Source organism: Heliconius melpomene, chromosome 7 (genome assembly GCF_056956725.1).
Source record: "Heliconius melpomene rosina isolate 202511_hmr_F chromosome 7, ASM5695672v1, whole genome shotgun sequence".
In the NCBI taxonomy this organism is placed as follows: domain Eukaryota; kingdom Metazoa; phylum Arthropoda; class Insecta; order Lepidoptera; family Nymphalidae; genus Heliconius; species Heliconius melpomene.
Genome location: NC_140395.1, coordinates 558,498 through 584,870, shown reverse-complemented (window position 1 = coordinate 584,870; position 26,373 = coordinate 558,498). Strand labels below are relative to the sequence as shown.

Below are 26,373 nucleotides of genomic sequence, written 5' to 3'. Positions count from 1 at the left end.
TTATTGTTTATGATACAAAGATTTATGTTGATTTAATACTTTCTAAATTAATGTTTTTAGAATTATAATGGTTTGATACACATGATATCCAGGTTTTCAAATTAAACTATAGCCTAGATTTTGCCTGGATTTTTTGAACAACAAAAAAGTTTCATTCAAATCCGTCCAGTGGTTCCGGAGATTAGTGCGTACAAACAGACAAATAAAGTAACAATCAGAACAGACAATGTATTTGTGGATTTGGGCTCTATTACCGTTCCTAAACCGCCCTCAATTATTATTTTGTAAATATATTCAATGTACAGTCGCGCTATTTTTACTTTTTTATTATATGTGCCTGTAGATAATTACTTATTTATAACCAATTGAAACTCTGTTAATGACAACACGCTACAAAGTATATAATATACAATTCAATTTAAAATATTCGTTATGCAAATAGACTTTTACAAGCACTTTTGAATCGTCGAATGAAAATCATCTCGGAAGGCAGTTTTCCTGAGAAGAGTCGGTAAGAAAATCAACAGTACAATACTTACTGCTACTAAGTCTACGTTAAAATACAAATATCATACACATCATCACACTAGAGTAATTGTTACATAATTAATACCTTTAACAGGGTATTTATAAACAGTATCCGGGTATAGAGGATTTTTTTATTAATATTTCTTTATATTTGCTTAGCTTATGTTTGCATAAAAAATATGTTTAAGTTAATATTTTTGTGAAATTCAATAAATTTATTATTATAGTTATTATAATTATCTTACCCGACTGTGCGATACAAAAGAGGATTATGCTTTTTTTTAATCTGTGTATATGTTTGTTACATACCTACAAAGTTGGGATACAAGCATGGGTACCTACCCATTTAAAAATGATAGAGAGTGAACGTGTTGGTTGTCGGAAATCGATTCCTTTTCGAGAGAATAAATTATTTTAACTGGCAAGAAGACAAAGAGTGGCTTTGAGTTCTACTAGATTTTGCCTAATGTTATATGCGGTATATAGCGTGAAGCTAAAAAAAACTTCGAAATATACGTACAAATCATGTATAATATAATCTATAAAAAATGCATAGAAATAAACAAATGCATTACTTTGTTGTACAGCGCCAGAATTATCCAAAGTTGTGTCGAATATTTCACTTTTTCTAAAACAGTATCTTCGAAACGACAATCTTGTTGTGTTCGGAGGGTGGGGAGGAACTTTTTCAGTTAATGTATAGTAAATCGTTTCAAAATAAGGAATAAATATGGTCTTGCCAAATAATATCCATATAGTTATAAAGAATAGCGTTAATAGAATAACTTGGCAAAATAAATAAAAGAAATAGGGAAATACGATGGCATCTGGGGTAGTAAGTCTTGTGATTTTACATACCACCCATTGTATCATCATCCAGTAAACCAGACATTGATTAGTGCCAGAGCAGAGAGAGACGAAACATTCCCAAAGTCTCCCACATAATATGTAGGGAAAACAAAATACCTCCCACCAATTATGTGAATATACTTCTTCTGTAGGCGCACTGAAACGTTCTCCTTGTATTTCGTCGCAACGGATCGCTGGTTCCTTCTTTTTTTTCTTAGGTGCCATTTTATATTTGTGCTAAAATATATAAATAATAATATGAATGGTTGAAATATTTTCTATGTATTATTTAATAATTTTAGAATGTCAATGAAGAGAAGTTTCACGATCCAAAACCGTTTTTGATTTATCAATCAAATATGACAGTTTTATTCATATATCATATAATTGTTTTTAATCAATATTTTTTAAATTAATTTTCGTACCTACCTACCCTACCGTACTTATATATTATCTATTAATAATAACTATATTTATTAATCAAATATATTAACTATGTAATTAATGATTATTTTCATCCATTCACATCACAAAAATCACAAAAAATATAAATTTACATTATTTCATATATGTAAATTTATATTTTTTTCTTTTCTGTGTTTGTAGTTTCATTTGATAGATAAATAATAATAATTTAAATTATCGACATTTATATATATAATGATAATCGTTTAATCGTGACGAGTTATCGATGTCTAATTGTCAAATTATAAACTGTCATTGTGTCATTGTGTGTCATTTGTCAGTTCCGTAAACTTCCAGTTATGGAGTGGGTCGTGTTTTTGTTTCTCTAAAATAATTGCGTTATAACTTCGCATTTATTATGTTTTAATAGCTCAAAATATTTAACTAAATATTTTATTATTTGTGATTGCTGATTTTTTATATAATAACACGCAGGTAATGTATAAAAAATACTTTAATTTAAAGTGAAAGTTTTATAAGTTTGTTAAGAATTTTTAACTTAGTTTTGTTAATCCAGATGGCATTATATTAATGTGAAAATTGTTTATAGGTAGAATTAGCACGTAATTAGCAATTGCAGCTATCGGTCATAGTGGGCAGCCTCTTTTGTTGTTACAGAAATAACTAGTTTCTCTGGCCTTGTAACTCATATTAAAGTTATTTTTTATATGAATACTTCCTCGGTATTATTAGCCTTGATTAAAATATGTCGTAGATCGTTTTAGTTGATTGGTAACAATTTTGCTAAGAAATATTGAAATAATTAATAAGCAAATATTTTTGTATTTATTGTTTATATGATAATATTTAATATAATGTTGACTTTTATTAAAATTATATTTCTATTTTCAAAATTAAGATTACTTTATTTTTTAATATGTCAGAATATTGTCTGTCATTATTATGTGGACTTAATTAATTGGTAAAAGATACATCTTAAAAAATGATAAATTTTATATTGTTACTGTAATGTTTAAAATATATAAAAATATACTTATGTACATTTTTATTTCATGATTTAAAAGTTTGAGATATTTATTTATCCTATGCACATCAATTAGTCCCTTTTTTCAGGTTTCTACTGTAATTGAAATTTAATGATTCATATCCTACTCTGTTTAGTGGGGTAAAATTTCTTTTTCTGCATTTCTTTCTTCGCTTTATAACTGTGGAAAGTATGGAATTTTTTTTAGTGAGATTAATTTGGCAATTTAGATATGAAATATTCTATTTGAATATGAATATTCTAGTGTCCTAATAATAATAATCTGACCATGATGTGTATTTGCATCAAAAATATATTTCAATTTACATAATATATCTACTTTATTGGGTTAAAATGAAGTAGTGCACTATTGGTAAGAGAAAATTGTTCACTCGAGAGAATGAATTATTATCTATATATATAAAATCCAAAGGTCACTCACTCATCACGAAATCTCAGAAACTATATGTGCTAGGTATCTCAAATTTTGCATAGGAGTTACTTATAGGACGTATGTGCTCGCTAAGACAGGAATTTGCAATATTCAACTTCTAAGGGGTTGTTTTTGGGGTCAAAAGTTTGTATGAAACTTCATTACTACAAATGCTAGGAGTCTCAAATTTTGCATAGACGTCACTAGGACGTAATCATGAAGACAGAAATTAATAATAACATAGTTCATGCGGGTGAAACCACAAGCGGGCCGCTAGTTTATTAATATTTTCATTTCTTCGCTCTGGCACCAAGGCAAAAATCACCTTCATATTGTATCCTGCACAAAGCAGGGTTACATTAATATCTAAAAATAAGGTACCTGGTGATAAGACACTCTTGTTTACTTTTTGCTATTGGAGATATTGCATTGGCACTTGAACCCACACATGTCGCTTCAAATTCAGATGGCGTGCCTCAACAGCTCCATTTTTATTTCTATTTTTAAGAAATGTAACTGCTACGAAAATGAAAAGATTGAAATGTGTGAGAAAATTGAAAAAAATTGCTAACATTTATATTTTTATTTTCAGCCTCAGTTTTACTACATTAGTCACACACTCATATGTATATTTAGTTTCATTCATTTAATAGTATTGTATTAGTAAGCAAACCTTATGCAATGTTAGTGAATCATTATATTATTAATTGTATTGACCTTTGTCAATTGTTTACAAAAATACTCCTAGCATAAATAAAATGGTTGTAATGTTTATATTTAGATGAAACATTTTTTATATATAGTAATATGCATATTGTATGTTTTATATTAAGTCAATCTAAACGAAGCATAAGCAATAAGGTGTATCCTGCATAGCAGGGTAAACAAAGGGAACCTCATCTATTTACCATATACTGCCTAATTTATATTGCATGTTTACTGGCGTAACTCCACGCTGCGCCTTGTCTGATATCTCAATCAATCAAATCAGTCTTTTCGGGTCCACTGCTGGACATAGACCTCTCCCAGGGTGCGCCAAAGTTCTCGATCCTCCGCCTTCCGCATCCAGTAGTAAAATATTTTTATTTTTATGGGTTACGTTGGGACGGTTATTTTTAACGTGTATGTCTGTTACTTTGTACATTGCGAAGGAATGAAAATATTTTTTTTCTCCGAGTGGGTATCGAATCCACAAACATCGTGTTAACAATCAGACAGTATTACACATCATTTAGGTTGAAAATAAATAGTCTGTTCTGTTAATAGTAAAATTCTTGCATCATTCGATTTGTCCTTCAATAATTGTATAAGTTTTTTAAAACTTGATGTTAGGTTTTCCCTATATTAAATTAAACAAGAGATAAAACTTAACTGTAATTAACTTTTACGTAAATATTAGAACACCGCATTAGATGTATCTAGTTATTTCGGATGCCACAGTTCCGTCCACGAGTTCCGTCACATACTTAACGTCTCGCATTCAAGCGGAAAGTGGAGAGGGGATTATGGTGACATTAAGTTGTCTTAATGCTTTTTTCGCATCGCTCTCTGTAGTCGGTCCCTGTCAGCATCAAGTTTGCTCTCCAAAGCGGACTATCCACCTCCACCGGTTTATCCACCACGTCTCACAACCGTATAGAGCTTCGAATATTATAATTTCTTTATTTTATCAGTCTATCGGGATGGCGAACGACCGTGCAATCTTTTGCGTTTCATATTTATCATAATAGTTAGTGAGTAGCACAGTTAGTGTTTCCACTGTCACTGTCATCGCTTTGGATCATTGTCTGTCCGAAATATGACAAAATGCGGTCGGCGTAGGATGTAAGCAAGCAAGCGAATTTTTATTTGGAGCTGCCATCAGGATCGATACATTCGCTGTCCAGAGTATTAACATACGTCTTCACCACCACATTACGATTGCATCAATTCTTCTGATGGCAGCTGGCAACGCACCTGTTGCTCCTCTGGTCTTACACGGGGTCGTGGGCTGCGGTGATGTCTTTTCTTGAATTTGGGCGGAGGTGAGAAGAGGTTCGCAAAAGGTTGCAGACTAACCGGACGTTGTCCCACTGCGACACGATAGACAAACATTGACCTAATTACGTTGGGTCGCCACATAAAAAAAATTGTTATCTAGTTTTTTTTTTACATTATTTTGTCCAACTGACATAATTTACGAAAACTGCTTATAAAGTCTGTGGTGCTATTCGGATTTAAATTAATTACTTGCGATAAGATAAATGTTTGTTTATTTCAGTAAATGATATGATAGTGTTATTATAATTACGTATTTTTTTTATATTGACATTGCCAACAATTGCGATAACTTCAAATGAAGACAATAATATTTATATGATTATTCGATTTACAATCCTTGCAATGGATTTATTTTGAGTGTTTATTGCATCTGAATACAAAATGCTTCGACATGTATTATACCTAACTCTCATTTCTGTTTACGTCGTGGACATTTTGAAAGTATCTATTCCTAGATATTTATGCATGTAGAAACTTTTCATTTTCCTATAAGTCAAGGAAGACAGAGTTTCTCACTTTTTTCACAATTTTTGAAATATGTCCGTGTTAAATGTCCGGAACTCAACGTCGCGCTTTGTCTCGCCGAGCGGGAAAATGACCATAACTTAGATATACATAATAATTATTAATGTGAGTGATTGTGAGTAAGCTCTCTTTTGTTTCCCATGGTGGGAGCCCAGTGTTAAGACGCTCTGTTCCCATTAGGACGCTTTTGTTAGCCACTTTCCAGCAAATTTTGAAATCATTAAGTGTGGAATGTAGAAAACCAATACCGTCTTTGCTTCGGTAACAGAGTAAATAAAAATATTAAATATTTTACTTTCTCGAGTGAGAATCGAACCCTCAATCTGTCGCGTTCACACCACCATGTGAATAAAAAAATAATTACACACACAAAAATGTTACCTACGTCGTTTGGGAATACCCTTTATTTTATTCTAAGGAAATACCAAATGTTTATATGTTTCTACGCAAACGCTAAATTATGTTATGCTAAGATGTCTAAGATATCTTGGGTATTCGTCAATTGACTTTTAATGATATTTATTTTATCTGTAGGCACGTGAGATTGTTAGTTATTATATCAAAAGTTTAATTTGAGCTCACCTATTTTGTTTTAGTTGAATAATACATTTTTTTCCTGTACTGGGAAACTAAAACAAAATACCGAGCATCTAGTACTGATTAGATGTCTCCTACTGCATATTTAAGAAATACTTCGTGTTACATGGCGGAACTCGTGTAACGTGTGCGAGGGTGTTGTTGCAAGGTGAGGAGCTCAGAGCAGTGCTTGGGACTTGCAACCCAAAGGCACGCTAAAGCTTCTCTCTACTGATACCAAAATTATAATTATCTTATTTATGCTACATTTGATATGAAATTAAATGAAAATACGTAGTTCAACATTAAAATAGTAATGTTTTTATAATGACCGGTTTGAACTTGTTATTACCGCTTCATAATGTTATGTCATTCGTTAATAAGCTCGGCAATAAACCGGTCTGATTGATTATGTGAATTTGTTTTGCAATTTGAATATAATGTATCTGCACACTCTACTAATTAAGGCAGTAGTGTCGCAGTAGCAGTGCGACAGCGTCTGGCCGTAAACGTTTACAGAGATGGTCGTGAGTTCGATTACCGCTCGGAGGATTATTGTATATAAATTATTTTTATTTTTCCGCTCTGGTAGACAAAGCTTGTAATGAGCCGTTGTATGTAATGAGCATGTAACAAATCTTTTCTTTTATTTTGGCATAAGTAGCATTTATTTATGTATATATTCTTAATCCACATAAAAAATAACGATAAATTTCATCCATTCCAGGTCGCAATGGCAACACTAGCTTTATTCTTTCTTCTGGCAACACTGCCCCATTTAAATACAGAGTATATTCCGCCAGGTCCCACTTATCCATGCCCAAAAGACAATCTTCTCTTACACCCTTGCGTCTGCCAGAAAGGTACAGACGAAGGCTTGTATGTAATATGTGAGAATATTGGTTTGGCCATGATGAGCGTCGGCCTGGGTAATATAGCTGGTATGGGTCTGCCTATAGAAAGATTGGAAATACGGGAAGCAAAAATTGGTAAGTATTTCTTAAAAAAAATATTTGAGGATGTGAGGAGGACTTGTTTTTATGATTCCCTTTCGAATGATATGTCTGAGAGCTTTGGTAATGGGTGTAAGGACTAGACTTGTCAGTGCCAACCATTGTGAACTTGTAAATATTACGTTCAAATAATTGGTAATAAATAATCAAGTTCGTTAATCGTTGTATAATTAAAAATCTATAATTGTACCTTATTTTCACTATTTATTCGTTCTAGCACACCTCTTCGGCCCACTCCTCCATCGTTCAGCAGTGAGAACTTTACATATAATCGATACGCCTATCAAATCCATAGATCAGTATGCGTTTGCCGGCGTCAATAGAACTCTTCAAGAGATTTATATGGTCAATACGAAGATCAATCAATTCCCCAAAGAGGGTTTTCAGGTATTTTTTTATAAGTCATATCGTTAGTTAGTTGTTTCTGCTTCACTTTCTTGCTTTGTTAAGACATTGTAGTTTCCGCCGCGTCCTGGAGGCCCACTTGGTTTTTTTATCATTAGAAAATGAAAATAACTAATTTTCTCAACCTGGAATCCTGGTGTTTCCAAAACCACAACGAAAAAAAATGTCTTGGTACAGACCAAGAAATTTTATTTCCTGGTATTTTTATTTGTAATTTCTATGTAATTTTATATTTTAGATCCTAGGCAACCTATCAATCCTATCAATAGATGGTCACCTAATGACGTCACTTAATAAAGACATCTTCGCAGGCAGCCTCGCTGCCGGCAAATTGGAAAAATTACATCTTATCAATGGGCTGTTATCGGATATACCCATTGAAGCGTTTCAGGTTAGTTTGTTTTTAGTTTAGTTTAGATAAATATTTGTTGTTTTCTTACTAGAATGAGGAAATGAAAATAATTCATTCCCACAAATTGGAATCGTACCCACTACCGTAATTGTATATTACATTGATTTATTTTTTTTGTGATTACGTATTATAGTATATTTTTCGTGTATTAATTTCATCATATACATTTTTCGTTTGAGGTTTTTTTAAATAACGTTTTGTTTTTTTTTTCAGAATCTCAAAAAACTTAAAACATTAGATCTTCATGGCAATAAATTGGCAAATTTAAAAAGAAATCAGTTTAAGGGATTACGGGACACGGAGCTTTTAGATCTGAGGTGAATATAATTATAAAAAAATATATCATTCATTACATTTTCATTTTAACTGACTGACATAGAATTTGTCAAACAATTTTAAAGAGGAACAAAAAGACTAAAAATACCTTGAAATTATAAAATTTTAGTAAGTTTACAATAACAAAAGTCATCAAAATATTAGAATTAATGTTTTTAAATCTTAACAATTTTTTTTTCTGTTTAAAATACCGGCAATATGGGCACGTATTAATAAAAATGTCATTTTATTTGATGATTTAAAAGCCATTTTATAATAGCAACCTAACTGCGTAAGACTATCATCTCTCATAGAGTGTTGCCAGAATTTAAGAAAAAATATAATTTAAATTGATCATTTTGTGTTATACTAGGTTAAAACGAAATATGTACACATTTTATTTGCCTATATTTGTATATAAGCAAATATAGTAAGAGTAACTTTGAATACTTGTGTATTACAAGATAATCTCACTATAGAGAAAATCCTACTACTTAATATTATAAATGTATAAGTTTGTGATGGATGTTTGTTCCACTTTTACACAAAAACTACTGAACGGATTTAGATTAAACTTTACAGTAATATAGCTCATACATTGAAATAATTTGATTATAATATAACAATAAATTTAAGCGGGCGAAGCCGCGTTATAAAAACGTATATTTTTTACAGTTACAACAAAATAACAAAATTAGATGGAAGTCACATCGGAGATATGACGAAACTGGGATGGTGTAATGTCAGTCACAATGAGTTACCCGATATTCCGAGGTTAGTACCAGTTCAATATTTATTTTACTTTTTAGCTTTACACTGTATTCCCTGTTATATAGCATAATAGGCAGAGGGAACCTGGTCTTGTGAGAGGCAGTTCCACTCTATTATTATAATTATAATAATTAATAAAGGTTCCCGCTCTTGTATTAAGAGCGGGAACCTTTATTTGGCGGCGTTGAGTTCTATCACTCCATACAGGTGGTGCTAGAAGAATAGGGTGTCTTAACACCTCTCTAGATCTAGATTTTTTAGTTTGTCTCTATATTCTGCTCATAGCATGGTTGACAGAGGGAATCTGTATCGCTCCGTTCCCATTAAGTCCGTTCTCACTTTTCGTCAAATTCTGGCGTTGCGTGTTAAGTGGCTGAACTTAAAGCCGCGTTTTACCTCGTTACGGCAGCGAGGAAATGAAAATATAAAATATTTTATTCCCTCAAATGGAAATTGAACCCATACTTATATCCCTGCGCCTCGGCGGCCTCAATTCGCTCTCTTATATTTATTATATGAATAGTTTATATATAGTTATAGTGAACTCATTATAGTTTATATATATTATGTATAAATCTTTTATTTTACAGAGGTATGTTCGCAAGAAACAATTTAATAAAAGTTGTTCATTTGGACAATAATAACATTAAAAAACTGGATACGAACAGTTTCAAAGGAATGAGGTTTTTAAGGTATGTACGTTTTAATATAAATAGTTTTTATATAATTTTTAACTTTATGCTGTATCAAGAAATAGAACCCATCACCTGTCGCATTTGCAGTCGTACGTTTGTGCCCCTGTGACCCCATGACCCCCCCCCAGGACTGGCTTCAAATACATTTATTTTAGAGTTATTTAAAATTATACGTTATCAAATAACCCAACAGCGATTAATATTGACTTGAAATGTTTAAGATAGTGTCTAAAAACCAGGGTCTTTCTGCGCACCCAAAAAATGTATTTTATGTTTTTATATGTATGCTGTTTTCGTGCATTTTTCTTTAAACAACTTTCCACATTATTAAATAAATGATCAAAGTTCAGTGGCGCAGCGTTTGAATGTTGTGGATTTGATTCTCATCCGCGGGAATGAAATATTTTAATGATTTCGCTCTGGTAACAAGACAAAACGTAGCGTTGAGCTCCGTCACACATTTAAAACGGGTCTTAACACTAGGTGTCTTCTCCTACGCTGCTATATGCGGGATACTGCGTGAAATAAAAATACATATATGTTTCAGGCGATTATATCTACAAGATAATCAAATAACTGAAGTGGGTGTGGGTACATTCTCGGCTGTGACACGAATAGGTACAGTCGATTTGGCGAGAAATAAAATAACCAAAGTCCACTATCAAATGTTTCAGCAAGTGAAGTATGCTGAGGTTAGTATGGAAGTAGCGGGATTGGATTGTTGATTACGGCATTTTTTCTATATATTATGAGGAACTTTAAATATCTGTCAATTGCCTGTAATATCTCCTTAATAATGGACGGTTACACATCTCAAAAATTACTTATTATTTTGATGATATTGAGTTTGTTAAAAAGCCTAACTACATCATTGTACTCAAATATTATACTTACAATTGCTGCAATCATATTAAACTGGTAACAGCCCTTTTTAAAAGTTGGTTAAAAAATCAAACTACGTTTTTAATTAATCAAGTTCAATTCCCACTCGAGATGGAATTAATTATTTTAATTTCCTCGCTCTGGTAACAAGACGAAGCGTCTTGTTGAGGTCTCCTACTTGGCACATCTCTAAAATTGGGCGGTGCGTGGGGAACGGAGCCTCTTAATACTAGGTTCCCTCTATATACCCTATTATACGCGGGATACAGCGTGAATAAAGATTCATGCTAATTAATTTCTTTTCTTTTCAGTTAATAAACTTAGCGGAAAATCAAATAACGCTGATTGAAAAACAAGCGTTCACAGATTTATATTTAGCAGTCGTTAACATTTCTAATAATGCCCTAACCGGAATCGAACCTGGGGCCTTCCAGAATTGCAACAACATGACCGTGTTAGACTTGAGTTATAATAAATTAAAGGAAATACATGTAAATGCGTTCGATGAAAATACTTATGCGTCTGAGTTGAGAGTTATGTACAATGAGTTCAGTGATTTGAGTCAGGTAGGTTTTTTTAAAGTTTTTTGAGTTATTTTTTGAGTATTGGAGTTTTTTTTGGTTCAGTGACTTTTAGTTTGTGATTATCATTTTATTGTTGTTATTTTTTCTAATATATTGGTCTTAAATTTAAGTTAAATGATTAGGTTATGTTATAAATGCTGTGTCTTTTTTAAGTTTTGTGATATTTACATTGAACTTAAGAGACGCACGTATTTTTTTTATTATTTCACTTTATACTTATTACAGTATAGTTTATTGTTTTATTTAAGTTCACCTTAGTTCACTCATTAATTTTACTTTTAATGCTTTTAGTATATGTACTATCTCTTTATTTTTATTTTATTAAAAAAAGTTAATAGTAATAGTATTATGCCACTTTATTGTCTCTACTTACTCTATACTGTACTGGGAGTGTTTTTTCTATATAAAATTAATATTAATCATAATTATTCTATTTTATTACAATTTTTTCCATATTACTCCAGATACCAATCCACAACATGACAGGCATAAGAGTTTTGAACGCGTCCCATAATTTTATAACAGTTATACCGAAATCAGCATTTCCAAAGCTCTACGAACTTCATACTGTCGACGTGTCACATAATAATTTGACTGAAATTTACAATGCTGTTTTTCAGAATTTGTTTTCTTTGAGGTATGTTATTTTTAATTCTTTAGATTCACTCTGTATCCCTTACACAACAGGGTAATCTGAGGAAACCTGGGAACCTAGTGTTAAGATTTTTCATCAATTTCTTGGATTGAAGCATTGGGTGTAGAGTGGCTCTTAATCACGCAATGTTTCGCATCTGGCTTTAAACACGATGGTTGTGAATTCGATTCCTCCTATATAGGAAATTGTTTATATTTAAAATATTTTCATTTCCTGGTCAATAAAATTTGGCGTTCAGTTCTGTCCCTCTACACGCAATGTCTCGAAAATGGACAGCGTGGGGAATGAAATGTCTTAGTACTAGGATCCCTCTGCCTACTCTCCTATATGTGGAATGAGGTTGCAAACTAAACAAATAATGCAAAAAGAAAACGTTAACTGTTAATGCTTTTTTCTTCAAAATACTAAAATTTGATACTGATATAACTCAATATGAAATATATTTGCTTAAGCAATTTCAACTCTTTACTCAATATACTGCTTCATTAATGTATTGTTGTAGGTACCTCAACTTAAGTCACAATGCGTTAGAGCATATCAAACCCGCTACCTTCGGGACAATACCCACTATAATAGAATTAAACTTGTCAAATAATAAATTAACCGATGTTTCGAGAGGTAGTTTATCGAAATTGGCGAGTTGTAGACTTTTGGACATTAGTTATAATAATTTGGATAGAATATTCCAGATTCCAATTAGTTTGGGGTAAGTTTTGTTTATTTTTTTAATTACTGGTTATTGTTTTAATTAATTCTAAATTATATAATTTTTCTTTTAAATATGAGGATAATATTTAATATGTAATTAATAATAAAGCATGTTATGTAAACAACATAAAAGAAAAGAAATATGATATAGGTATGTATATACAGAAAAATTGGGAATCTGACTGTAACCACGGCGGAATTCAATGCCCATATGATGATTGTATATAAATTTTTATAATTTTGTTAGTGTGTGAAGCTTTAAGTTTTACCATACAATATTTAACATACATGTTGTCATCGTTCTATGAAATGTTCTAACACTAGATTTAAGTTTTATTAAGATAAAGGCTTATATTATAGTTTCTGCTAAACCTACAAATATCGAGTACAAACGCTTCTTATCAAAGATCTGGTTATTACAGTGATGACCTCAATTTCATGACAAAATACGTGGCCGATTACAAACGCGCTACTATGTCTCAATTTAACCAAAATCACCCAGGGGATGCTCTCACTAGAGATTCCTTTAGAGGTCTCCTCACTTTACAATCTTTGAATTTGTCACATAATGAATCAAAAATACTAGTGACTCAACATTCTATTCTCGTCTTCCGCCCAAAGTGACTGTTGTGTCTTAGTTAAACATTTTAAAAGGAAGGTAATTTTGAAAGGAAAAAAGGAATTTTTAAATACTAAAATTTGACCTATAAATCCACAAATATAACGTAGAATCTCTTCTCATCCATGATTTCTACTCCTTATCATTACAGTGAGCTCAATTTCGCCTACAATAATCTATCCGAAATAAAAACAAACACGTGGCCGGTTATGAACGCGCTACTACGTCTTAATTTAACAAACAATCAGCTGGGGGATGCTCTTACCAGCGATTCCTTCAGAGGTCTCCTCACTTTGCAATCTCTAGACTTGTCTAATAATGGATTGACTAAACCGCCTTGGGAGGCTTTGAATACTTTAACTAGTTTACAGTATTTGTATTTACAGGTAAGTTTTTAGTATTCTTTTGAGATTCGGTAAAATTAGAAATGGCAAAAATTCTGAACAATTTTGAATATTTTTATTAGCTTAATATTATAAGAGTGTTCTTGCGTTACTAAATTAGAAAAGTACATTAGAAAAGCTTGTCATTACACCTAGTAAATTATTTTTAATTATTTTCATTTCATAGCACAACAACCTGACTTCGTTATCAAAATCGGCCTTCGGCAACTTACCGACGACATTCAAGTTAGATTTGTCATATAATCAATTAAATAGTTTGGGAAAAAGAACTTTTAATGGAATGCAACAACTTTTAGATCTGTCTTTGAGAGGAAATAATTTGGAATATATACAGAATGAGGCGTTCAAAGGATTGGTGGCCCTGAGGTATGTGGTATATATATATAGAGTGTTGAGACACTCAGTTCTCCATTTTCTGCCTTAGCGACGTGCTAAGTGGTGGAACGTAACTCTGCAGTTTGTTTTTCTGACATAAGGAAAATAAAAATAATTTTAATGTAAGAATTAATTGACTGAACACGCAACGTAATGCGACAACGGTACTGCGTAGCGTCAGTATATGCTGCTGTTGTCCTTAACCTGCTGGAATATGATCTATCGTATGTTTATATTTTCATATAAAGGATATGCTTAAAGAAATGTGTGTTGTCAAATACTAAAAACAATAATTATAGTTTACATTCATATTAATCTTACTGATCAAAACTTAAACCTAGAAATAAGAAATCGATGAAAGTATTTTATTTTTTGTTGTTTTATTCAGACAATGCCTATTATTCCTATGTTATTATTATATGTAAATGTTTCTTTTTCCAGCCAGACGTGGCATAGGGGCACAAAGTGTACTGCAAAATCGACTGGTTGTAGGTTCGATGCCTATTCGAGGAAAGGAAATATTTATATAAATTTATATTTTCATTTCTTCGTCCTGATGTTGAGGCAAAGCGCGGCGCTGAGTTCCGCCAGTCGACGCGCAATGCTTACCCTGCTGTGTGCGGGATATATCAGCTGATTTAATTTTTTATTTTAATTTAATTATTTCTTTTATTTTCAGAAAGTTAGATTTGTCATACAATTTCTTGGATAAAATAGACAACAGGACGAATGGGCTGTTGGATGATTGTCTATCATTGGAAATGGTGAGTGGAGCCTTTTAAAATACTGTATTTAATTAAAATAATTATATGTTAATGATAATAAAACACTTTTCCTGCTATATTCCTTCCTATATACAGCGTGAAGTTAATATGTTTGGTTCCGCTATACATACATGAATGATTTTTTTTATGTATAATGTGTTCTTTATTGGTAATTATTAAATAATCGGAAAGAGGGCGGAGAACATGGTGTACACTTTATCATATTCTATACTACAATTTTAAAATCATAACTATAGAAATACCAATCTAAAAAGCCTAAATAAGTGTCTCCTATTTCCAGGTAAACCTAAGCCACAATAAATTTGGTTTTCTAACAAAAAAGATGTTTCCTGCCAACCCGTGGATACCGTACAGACTGATGGAAGTCGATCTGAGTCACAATGAGATACCCGTCGTGACATTTGACATAACAGTTGGCGGGAAAACGCTGAGAAAGTTGGATCTGTCGAATAATTTTATAAATGACATCAGAAATAGTAAGTTTTTATTTTAAACTATTTTGAATTTATATTTAAGAATGCATTGTTTTTGTATTATTTTATGTTTAGTTAACTAACGCCTAAAACTATTTTAAAAAACTGGTTAACCCGTTTTAAATTCAATATTTTAAGTGATTTTTCTTCATTTCTGTCATCAACTGATCAATCTCCGACGTGCCAGACAGTGGATCAATGACCTTGTCCTTCCAGTATAGGGGATTACTAAAAGAGGATTTTCGAAATAAATAAAAATCTTATGGGAAGAAGACGCGGGACGGAAAGAAAAAGTGGACTTTATTTTTCATTATTTATATTACTTTTACTTTATTTAATATTTTAAGTTTTATTTTATTTACAGATGTGCTTGGCAATTTGACGTCGCTAGAAGTTTTAGATCTGTCAAATAACCAATTGAGCGATTTAATCTCTAGAACGTGTAAGTATTTAATCTACATTTTCTAAAAAATATTATATTTCTAATTACTTAAGTTTCCTCTTCAAGGCGCGGTGTTGAGTTGCACCAATCAACACCCAATATCTAGAATTAAGGTGGAAAATAAAATACATATAAAAATTATGTTAAATGAAAATTACTAACGTGTAAAATACAATACATCACGAAGAAAAAAAACAAATCCAAAATCCAAGGCCGCCATCACAAAACTGCGGAAAAAACTTATTTAATCCAACTTTTTTTTAGAAAATGTAGATATTTTTTTGTTTTCTAAATTGGTGTTTTTCTTTCCTAAATGCAGAATAACATTTTAAAAATGATTTTTTACAATTATTTTATTTATATTTCAGCTGACGCTCGCTTCAATTTACCAACAAACATATCACACATATATCTCCAGAACAACACATTACAATCTCTACCCATAGACAATATATTGAAATCTAAGGAATTAAAAGTTTTAGACGTCAGACATAATTTACTAAGTAGTTTCTACCCGCAATTAGTAAAAATGGTGAGGGAGAACGATTTGGAAGTGTATTTTGAAGGTAGCCATTTTTGTATTTTTTAATTTTGTATAATAATTTTAAATGGAATTAGGAATTAAATTCCCACTATTTGCTCATTTCCAATTTTTTGGTAACATTTTGTTAGATTTATAATAGGATTTGTTTTTAAGCGTGTATAATTTTTGTTTCCGTAGAATAGATTTTAATAATTAATTTTGTCGTATTTTGAATTACCCATACAGATGTCTCAAATAATAAGAAATAAAATAAAATTTATTTGAGAAATATTTTTTAGTCCATCTTGGTCCATCTTGGCACAATGGCACAGAGTCTGACTGAATGTTACGGTCGTGTGTTCAATTCCGATTTAGAGGAATGAATTATTATCATTTCCTCTCTGGTAACAACACAAACCACAGCGTTTAATTGCGCCACTTAATCGGAAATATTGTGTGGTGCGTAGGGAATTGAGTGTCTTACGGCTACCTTGCCTCTACCTACCCTGCTATATACGGGAAAAAGCGTTAAATTAAATAAATGTTCTGTGTCGTTCATTATCAATATGTAACAACGTGTTCTTAATTATAAATAAGAAAACTTAATTTACAGATAACAAATTAAATTGCGACTGTCTAACGCGTCCTCTAAAGCATTATATAAAAAAATTACCACAATCAACCCTTAAAATGGACAACAAGTACAAAAAATTAACCTGTTTCGAGCCTCCTTCAGTAGAAGATGAGAATTTTATAACATTAGACGAGGATAGATTATTGTGTGCTGGTAATATTGAGTTGGAAGATAAAATTAAGAATCATGGCAACACTGAATACGATTTTACTTCGGAACCGGATGTGTTGTTTAGAGATATACAATAGTAAGTATATTTTTTATTTATAATTTGACATGATAACTGGAAGTGGTTATGGGTTCAATACCCAATTTTGTCTGCGTGGTTGATAAAATTAGGCGTTGAGTTACATTACGCCACGTTTCAAATTCGGGCTGTGTGTGGGTAATGGAGTGTCCCTCTGCCTGCCTTGTTATGTGCGGAATAAATTGTGTGAGCTAAAAATCATAGATCAAAAGTACACATTAGTAGGAGCTATTTAAAAAAAAAACAAAATATGCACACTACAATATAGTCAGTCCGTCGTAGCATAACCACTACACTCCGTCTATCCTGTTATGCGGGAAAATATATGAAGTTGCAAATATGCATAGCTTTTTAATGAAGTAACAAAAAAAATATTTATATATTATTTTCTTAATTTTTCTTAATTTAATTATTTTCTTAATTTTTCTTGATTCTAGTTCACAAACATCAATCTACACGCTCTGGTACGTATCAACCACTGAAGATTTGGCCGATTTCTACATATATATAAGGAATAAAAACAATTCAATAGTATACAGCCAAGATATCGCATACAATATACGCACATTGACCATTCCCATAGAAAAAAATATAGAGGACTCTTTAATCTGTATACAGGGCAAAACGTCAAACGATTTCGCGCGCAAATATTTCGATAGTCAGTGCCAAAAGACGCCATCAAATTTTGACAGCTGGCCCAAAAAGCTAACAATTGACAGACGACTGTCAAAAAAGAAGGTTAGGTACAGTTGGTTTTCGAATAGCGTACTTGGTTTGGTTAGTGACTCGATTCTCCTCACTCTGTGTATTTTTTTGGGTGTTTGCTTTAGAAGGTTGGCAGATTTGGAGGTTTGATATGAGATTTTTTTTATATTTGGTCTGTAATTTTGACTTTGATTTGTTATTTTGGGTCGTTACGGCTTTTTTGAGAAGATGTACGAGATTTGTTTGGTAAAAAGTGGTCTCTATAAATAAATTTAGTTTTGAGGAAATATATAAAAAGCATTTATATATTTGATACTGAAATAAACTTTTTGGAAATTTAATTTCCAAAATTAAAAAGAAAAATTTTCATTTTTTATCAAATTAAAAGTTAGACCATTTTATCACTGATGAGTATGATTTATTTTATTACTCAATACTTCTTGATTATATTTTTATGTCACTTAAATTTAACATCACTTTAATTTTAATAACAAAATATTTAAATACTCTATTTTTTCGTCCTTTTGACATTCTTTTTCTTTTTGCCTCGAAGTGAATACCTCGCTTTAATATTTTTATAACTTTATTACATTCTATGCTATTCCGTCCAATTTTTTAAATTAAGAATAAAAAAGAAAGCTCAATTTATGTACTTAGGGGGTTATAGTTTTAAATAGAAATTTAAAAAAAAAACTTTGTGTGTAATAGTAAAAAAAATATGATAATAGTTCTAGAAAACCTATTCCAAATATAAAAGTACTGCCATATCTTTGTATAAAATAATATTTTACAATTAATATTATAAGTTACAAATATTTTTATAACATATTGACATACAAAAAAACTATTTCATAATACTCATATTTTGTAGAAATATATAAAAACACTAAGAAACCATTAAACGAGAGAATTTTGACATTGAATTAAGAGAAAATAAAAACGAATAATAATGTTTTTTAAGTGATTATATAATTACCTGTGTTTGGAAACGTCACATTTTCTGCCTTTTTTGTGTTATATTTTTTATTTTTTTGGACCAAAGTCCATAATGTTTTGGCTTTAATTTGTAATATTTTTTTATGAATCTCTATGAATTGTGATTTTTTATACATTCCTTAGTTAGTTGTAGTTATATATATTTTGTTTATTAATGGTTTATGTTATATAAAAAAAGTTATGTATTGGAGCTATCAACATTTTATATTTTTACAACTAATTAAAGATATGAATGGTAGGAGGTCGATGTCGCAAGAAAATTATTTTTTTAAAATACTTCGTTTAAAGTTTTAAATGAAAAAAATACTTATTTTTTTAACTGTGGGACAAAAGTAATCTTTCGCCAAAAAAATAACCATAAATGTGACAAATTAGTTTCGTACATTCATTTCTTTAATTCTTAAAATGCTTTCTGTATATCACTACATTTCTAATGTAATAACAGTTATTATATAAGAATAACTACAGTTATATATTTTTTACAAAAATTGTTAACCAACTTTATTTAAAGGAGGGTCTTGATGACGATGACTTAAGATTGTTAAAGTTACCTTTTTTTATATAATAAAAAAAATATGTGTATATGTATAAGACAATAAAAAAACTTACATATTTATTAAAAAATATTTTATTAAATAATTTTATATAATAAATGCCTTTTATTTACTTAATTCTAAAAATAAATAACTACCCTAATTGGAAATAAAAGTATTCTAAACAACAAATTCTAAAAACAGAATAATATAAATATTTAAGGGGACATTCAACAGATATGTTTTCTAGTCGTTTTCATCCCCTTCCCCAGGAACCCTTCGTGCGCGAGGCAGACACGGACTTGCCCGGTTCATACAATACTGGCATGCAATAAACTATAAGTATACAATTCTTCAAGCATAATCTTAAACAGCGAACCGCAGAACAGAATGTATTAACACTAGATTTTCTCTCTTTACCTTGCTATACTTATGCGAGATACAGCGTGATAAAAAAAATGTGATTTTAAACATCTAATGTTTTTAGCTCATAGAATTTAAATATTTAATAGCGACATATTTTTCACAAGTTTCGAAGTAGGCAGACAACTTAGTAAAGCATACCTACATCATATTTTGACTACGAATCCCAAATAAATATTTATTAATATAAAAAAATATTATAATAATATTGAGGCCAGTTGTGGCGCAGGGGTATAAATGTATGACTGGAAACGCGAAAGGTTGTGTATTCTATTCCCACTCCAGGTTCTTTGCGTCTATCCTGCTGTGTGGGATACAGCGTGAAACTGCGTGAACAATAATGTTAATATAGACATTCTTCCAATTCAAATCTGAACCCACAATCAATATGTACACTTAGATAGTTAACTACTGAGGAACTAAAGCGTAAATTTCAAACAGTTTTAACTTCATTTTAAGCATAAACAGGTCCTTTTTGAACTTTCTTGCTTTCTCCGTATTCCAATTCGGGGTCGTTCGGTAACGTTTTGTATTCGCCCCAGTCGTTTTTGTGCGGGTGTTGGTAGTGGTAGTCCATGTGGGATGCTGTAAAATAAGATTTTGATCTTAATTGTAATCTGTAATCTAAACCATGTAGCAGGGTATAATTGTATATGGTAGGGTTTAGACACTTCGTTCCTCATGCACCGTCCTGTTGTCGAGATGTTGCGTGTTAACTAGGTGGCAGAATGAATGAATGCTTTGTAACCAAAGCAAGGAAATAAAAGTAATATCTGCCACCAGTGGGAATCGAACCCATAGGAATCTTATACCATCACAGCCATGATTACGCCTACTGCTGGACATAGGCGCGTTGCCCGCATCCAGCGGCTTCCTGAGTTCTTGACCAGATCGTCGATCCTTTCGGACGTCCATCGTGGTACTGTCCATTGAACGTCACACGGTTCAAGGCTGCCACTCGATGATCTTTCTGCACCAACGGCCATTGATTTTTCTTATTTGTTTTTATATACTGTTGTAAATAGTAGAGGTTATTTACCATGGTGGTCATGATGGGGGAGCCAGGACATTTCATCATGATGCTTCTTCAACTTCCACGCGGTGAAGAATGATGATATCTGTAAAATAAAAAAACATATGGCAATGATTTTCTTTTATTATTTCCCTACATATACCTTGTGTAAACACACTTCATTTTGATTCATTATTATAGGTATTGTATTATTGTATAAAAAAGCCAGGGAAAATAAATATTTTTTTTATATTTTAATTTTTTTGAACATTTTTTTTGTAGCGGAAAACTAACTACTCTGTTTTTTTAGATTTATGCTATGACCCACACAGACAGGGCAGACAAAAGGAATTCCATTTCACTTCTCATAAAAATAATTGTCTCAAGTGAGAATAGAACCCACACCAGTAGACCGTGTGCCGTTACCCTACGAAAAAACCTTTGTAAAGTATTTTAAAATTTAGTATTATACGTAATGCAATTTTAATAGATTTTTAATGACTTGACATAATGAATGAGTCAAATAGCTTGTCCAAGGTCGCGAGTTCAGAAAAAAGAAAATGCGAGCTTGCTTAAAAAAGTATTGTCATTAGATTATTAAAGCCGTAAGTTAACCTATTGTTTTTAAAAAATACAATTTTCTATAAACGTGATGGTTGTGTCTGTGGGTTCGATTTCCACGGTAGTATGAACACGACTGGTTCTACAATATTTTACACTAGTTAGTAGTGTGCAGTTATAAAATGTCGTGAATTCGGGTAGAAAATGAACAACGGAATGTCTTAATACTAGAATCTCCCGGCGGCAGGCAGGCCGTGCTAATGATGAACACTATATAAACATTAAATGTATAATACTTCTGAAAATATGAGAAATTTAAGATACTATAAAGGTCCGTCAACAAAAGCACAAAGGTGCGAATGTAAACGCGACAAGTTGTGGGTTCGATCCGCAGCGGAATGAAATATTTCATATTTTCATATATTCACATTGGTAACGAGGTAAAACGCGGCGTTGAAGTCCGCCACTCAACACGCAATGCCTCGCAATTCGGTGAAAAGCAGAGAAGGAAAGTGTTTTAACACTGGGTTTCCAGGGTCCCTCTGCCTAACTTTGCTATGTCTATGCCACACATAGCGTATTGCTAAAAAAATAGATACGTTAATTTTATAACAATTATTCTAGCTTTCACTTTCACTTTGAAAAAAAAAAACCTAACCACAAAACCAAAATGCAAAAGGCAAAAACTGTGCAGCCGAAATTACAGACAAAAGTTTCTCGCTACATATTCTAATTGAGACAAAAAACTAAGTAACACGATGTTGCCGGTAGATTGAGTTTCGACTTTTTTTAGCGACAAAAAAAATCCTTTCGCTTGTTAAAAAAGCAGATTCACGCAGTATCCCGCATACAGCAGAGTAGGCACTTCGTTTCCATCAAGACACTTCCGTAATCTACTTTCAGTCGAATTCCCGATGTATTGCTTGTTAAGTGGCAGTCGCCCCTCCACCACGACGTCCTTATAAATGTAAAAAAATATATAAATCAAAGTTACTAGTTAGTTTGTGAGATTGAAACCAGTACTAACCTTAGCGGAACTGACAGCTATTTTAAAGATCAGCAGCAACAATCCAATAGCGACTGACTTGGCTGACAGGATAGTGGTCACAGCCAACCACGAGGTCGTCGCTCCCACGTGGAATATAATAGGGAGGAGGGCTAAGGAGAGCTTCTTTGAGCCTCGTGCTTCTGTAAAAGATAATTATATATTATTAGTATAATTAATACTTGAAGCTATTACATACCTATTTTTAAGACAATCTGCAGGCAGAAAAGTATGAAATTCAGCACAGTTATAGTGTATTTAAAGAGAAGATGTGGAGAATGTTTTTTTTTAAATAATGCATTAAGATATTTAATATCTATATATATAAAATCGAAAGGTCCCTGACTCATCACGAAATCTCAGAAACTACAAGTGCTACGAATCTCAAATTATGCATAGGAGCTATTTATAGGACGTAGGCGCTCGCTAAGACGGGAATTTGCAATATTCGACCTCTAAGGGGTTGTTTTTGGGGTCGAAAGTTTGTATGAAACTTCGTTACTACAAATGCTAGGAGTCTTAAATTTTGCATAGACGTCACTAGCCCGTAGTCATGGAGACAGAAATTAATAATAACATAGTTCCCGCGGGTCAAACCGCGAGCGGGCCGCTAGTCTATACTATAATATAATAAAGCGGAAGAGTTTGTTTGTTTGTTTGTTTGTTTGAACGCTAAGATCTCTAGATCTACTGGTCCGATTTTCATTGTTTATGTTTTGTATGAAAGCTGCTTTCTTCAGAAGTGCTATAGGCTATATAACATTACATTACACATATACACTAATATATTTTAAAGTACTTTCTAATTTGACATGCAATTTATTCTGCCATGTTAATAACAACCGTGGCGTCGCTACGCAACCGTTACCGCGACATTTTGATATTCATCCTTATGAAAATATATATAATAGTCACTTTTAGCATTTTATCTAGATTGAATTTATAGTTTACTGTATAGCATTCTAATAAATAATTAAGGAGATGTCACTGATTCGAAATGACCTAGCCTTCGGGCGGCATAGTGTGAGTATGACCGACGCGAAAATATTCTTATAGTTGTAGTATAGTTGTAGTAGTAGCCGCGTCCGGGTCCACTAGTTAATTATATAAACATACCACGCACTGTCATAATTATGTTTGACAATACATGGTGTTGTTTAAAGTGATATACCTACATGTTGCTATCGGGAACGCGTTTTGTTCGCGTCATTTCGTTCTCTAGTTAGTTAGGAGATTGTCGTACGCTTAACTTCATGCATTTCCCAGCGAAAAAAAAGGCTTAAATCTTGATTAACACGTCCTTGACTTTAAACCCGGATTGTGGGTTCGATCCTTACTTGGGGTAACGAATTATACGGTGTATAGAAAATTGGATGAAGTCACAGTAACGGAGTGCCTTACATTAGGTTCTCTCTACCTACTCTTTTGTATGCAAACATATAACATGATAGGTATACGAATATAGCATTGAATGAAGCTACTGGAGTGTATGATCACTGCACTCTCTCTGTTCACTACTTGGCCAGTGACCAATATATCTGAACATTCTTAGCCCAATTTAAGTATAATGTAATTATAACTTGAAACCTTTCAAAAACCAGTTTATCTGCAATTGGATCATTCACGATGCACTTTCAAGTAAGTAGTTGGTATAATTTATGCGTAATTATATATATACATATGTCTGTATGTGTGTACGCATACAGCGTATGATTTTTTTTGTTTTATTATTACTAAGTAAGTATGTTTATATAATGGTTACTTTATAAAGTGCGTTAGTAAAAGCTGCGCAAGATCTGTTCTTTTCTTTCTTTTATTCGGCCGACTAGTAGTAACTATGTAAGAAAATGTAAAAAATTTAATTTGACCCACTTGTCATAATTGTATCATTATAAATCTCACCAGTTGTACGTAGCGTCGGTACAATACAACGATATGGTATCATAGAACATAATCATCATCATCATTTGATCTCATGATTTGGCGAGGACCTTAATTGTGGAATTATTCAGAGCAAAATTGAGCGTCTTAACTCTTAATCTTAGCCAATCTCTCATAGATATGTGCGGGATTTTATTCGGTCATTGTTGAAATTTCAGCAATAACTGTTACTGTTTTTAAAATATTACAATTTCTTGTCAATGTATGTTAAGAAAAAATACACTTCTAGTGTGTACATGTTTGTATTGCGTTAACTAAAGTTTTATATAAACTCTTTGGAGTGACTACGAGATAAAGCACAGACGAAACTACTTGATTTATAAGATTTTGCTATTTAAATAGCACCGTTGAAAACAATTGAAAATGGAAAATGAAGCAATGTATAAGCGTTCCTTTCTTTTAAGCAAGACGCAGGAGGCGTTTACGGCCATAACAATATGATTTATTTCCATGTTATTTTTAGTTTCATTTCTGATCTAAGTTTTATTACGTAAAAAAATCACGTTAGCACATTACAATATTAAAAAGTAATATCGTCATCTACTCTAATATTTACATATTTCGATGTATAAACTGTATGTTATTTTAAGGCTTATATTAGTAAATTATATCTGAATTCATTTCGAAAAAAACTTACCATAGATTCTATTCAATTTAGGTTTCATTTCTTCATATCTTAGGAATCTTCCCAAATCACTACCCTTCAAATGTCTATCATTGATACCTTCCAACCATACAGCAATACTGTTTGCATAATCATAAAATTTTACTTCCAAATTTCTCTCCAAACGTTGAATAAAAAATTGGGCAGAATGATTTCTAGCATTCGCCATTTCACTCATGAAGTTCAGAAAAACGAAAAACGTCAGAACCAGGCGCGTCATCTTGACAGTGACTGCACGGCGCGCCAATATTTTCACGACTGCTCAGTTTAAAAGTTTCGTTTAAAACATGAAGAAAAGTAAAAGTGTATTTTTTTTCATTCTTATTATTATAGGAAGTTGCGATTGACGTCACATATAAGTTATATATGCGGGATTGACTAAAAGAAAGCTCAGGTGCGTATATTAATACTTATTATTTTGTTTGTAAAGGAAGTTAATTAGTACGTGAAGTAAAGCAAACTTAAGCATATTCTTGTAAAGTTGTGTCGCAATGGCTAACTGGTATTTATTTTGTCAGTCAGTCATTTCTTATAGTACGTGTTGTATGATTGCGTAATATTGATATTACGTATGTATGAAGCTTTTGAATGAGCTTTTGTAAAAGTGTTCCCACGTTGTCTTTTGTTAATAAAGGATGTTAAGTTCTGCTATATAAATATTGTATTGTTATCGGATTTCAAGCAAACCAGTACTTTGGTAGATATTAAATTGGTTAAAATAGCATTGAAATATTTTCTTACATTGACAGATACAGGTGAAACTTATTAATCCGGTTTTGTTTAGAAAACTATACAAATAATTGTCCGTGATTGGGACGTTTTGTTTGGAACGTATCACGTTCTTATTTGATAGATTCATAAAAGGCATTTTTCGAAATTTATGTAATTTTATTGACAGTATGAAAATAAAGGCATATATTTATTTTTTTAGCTTCACGTTTTCCCTAGACTTTAGTACTTTGTACTTTTTCGTTACGGGTGGACCTCGAACTTAGGCTCATATGATTAGCAGGTGATATGAGCAAGCCATACAATGAAAAGTTTTCTTTATTGACTACACTACACCATCTCAAATTAAACTCCTTATTTAAATTTTAAGTAAAGTTTTGGCTGCCACGTTTTAATTATTCAACATTCCACAAGTATAATA

At 31.9% G+C, this 26,373-nt stretch overlaps 2 protein-coding genes and 1 long non-coding RNA gene across 4 annotated transcripts; 1 reads left to right on the top strand and 2 right to left on the bottom strand.

Annotated features, from left to right (window-relative positions):
- Positions 1 to 1,039: 1,039 nt before the first annotated feature.
- Positions 1,040 to 5,474, bottom strand: LOC146537132 (uncharacterized). The gene is made up of 2 exons (XR_014878100.1): positions 3,642 to 5,474; positions 1,040 to 1,614 (listed from the first exon to the last, which is right to left on the bottom strand). It is a non-coding gene; the product is annotated as an uncharacterized LOC146537132 (long non-coding RNA).
- On the top strand, positions 2,116 to 19,697 carry conv (insulin like growth factor binding protein acid labile subunit convoluted). Of its 2 annotated transcripts, none has more exons than XM_085187590.1 (19): positions 2,116 to 2,277; positions 7,129 to 7,390; positions 7,632 to 7,801; positions 8,058 to 8,210; positions 8,445 to 8,548; positions 9,222 to 9,320; positions 9,908 to 10,009; positions 10,560 to 10,704; positions 11,206 to 11,460; positions 11,943 to 12,115; positions 12,636 to 12,839; positions 13,612 to 13,846; positions 14,031 to 14,230; positions 14,919 to 15,003; positions 15,305 to 15,500; positions 15,862 to 15,939; positions 16,308 to 16,505; positions 17,076 to 17,343; positions 17,781 to 19,697. In XM_085187590.1, exons 2-19 carry the CDS (start codon positions 7,135 to 7,137, stop codon positions 18,196 to 18,198), a joined length of 3,339 nt encoding a protein of 1,112 aa, XP_085043716.1. In that variant the 5' UTR covers positions 2,116 to 2,277; positions 7,129 to 7,134; the 3' UTR covers positions 18,199 to 19,697. The 2 variants fall into 2 exon arrangements, with proteins under 2 accessions (XP_085043716.1, XP_085043717.1); XM_085187591.1 differs by lacking the exon at positions 2,116 to 2,277 and adding an exon at positions 6,445 to 6,570.
- LOC146537130 (uncharacterized) lies at positions 19,690 to 25,443 on the bottom strand. Its single transcript, XM_085187593.1, has 4 exons — positions 25,197 to 25,443; positions 22,601 to 22,761; positions 21,040 to 21,118; positions 19,690 to 20,585 (listed from the first exon to the last, which is right to left on the bottom strand). The coding sequence occupies exons 1-4, from the start codon at positions 25,441 to 25,443 to the stop codon at positions 20,455 to 20,457; spliced, it is 618 nt and encodes a 205-aa protein (XP_085043719.1). The 3' UTR covers positions 19,690 to 20,454.
- Between the last annotated feature and the right edge of the window lie 930 nt (positions 25,444 to 26,373).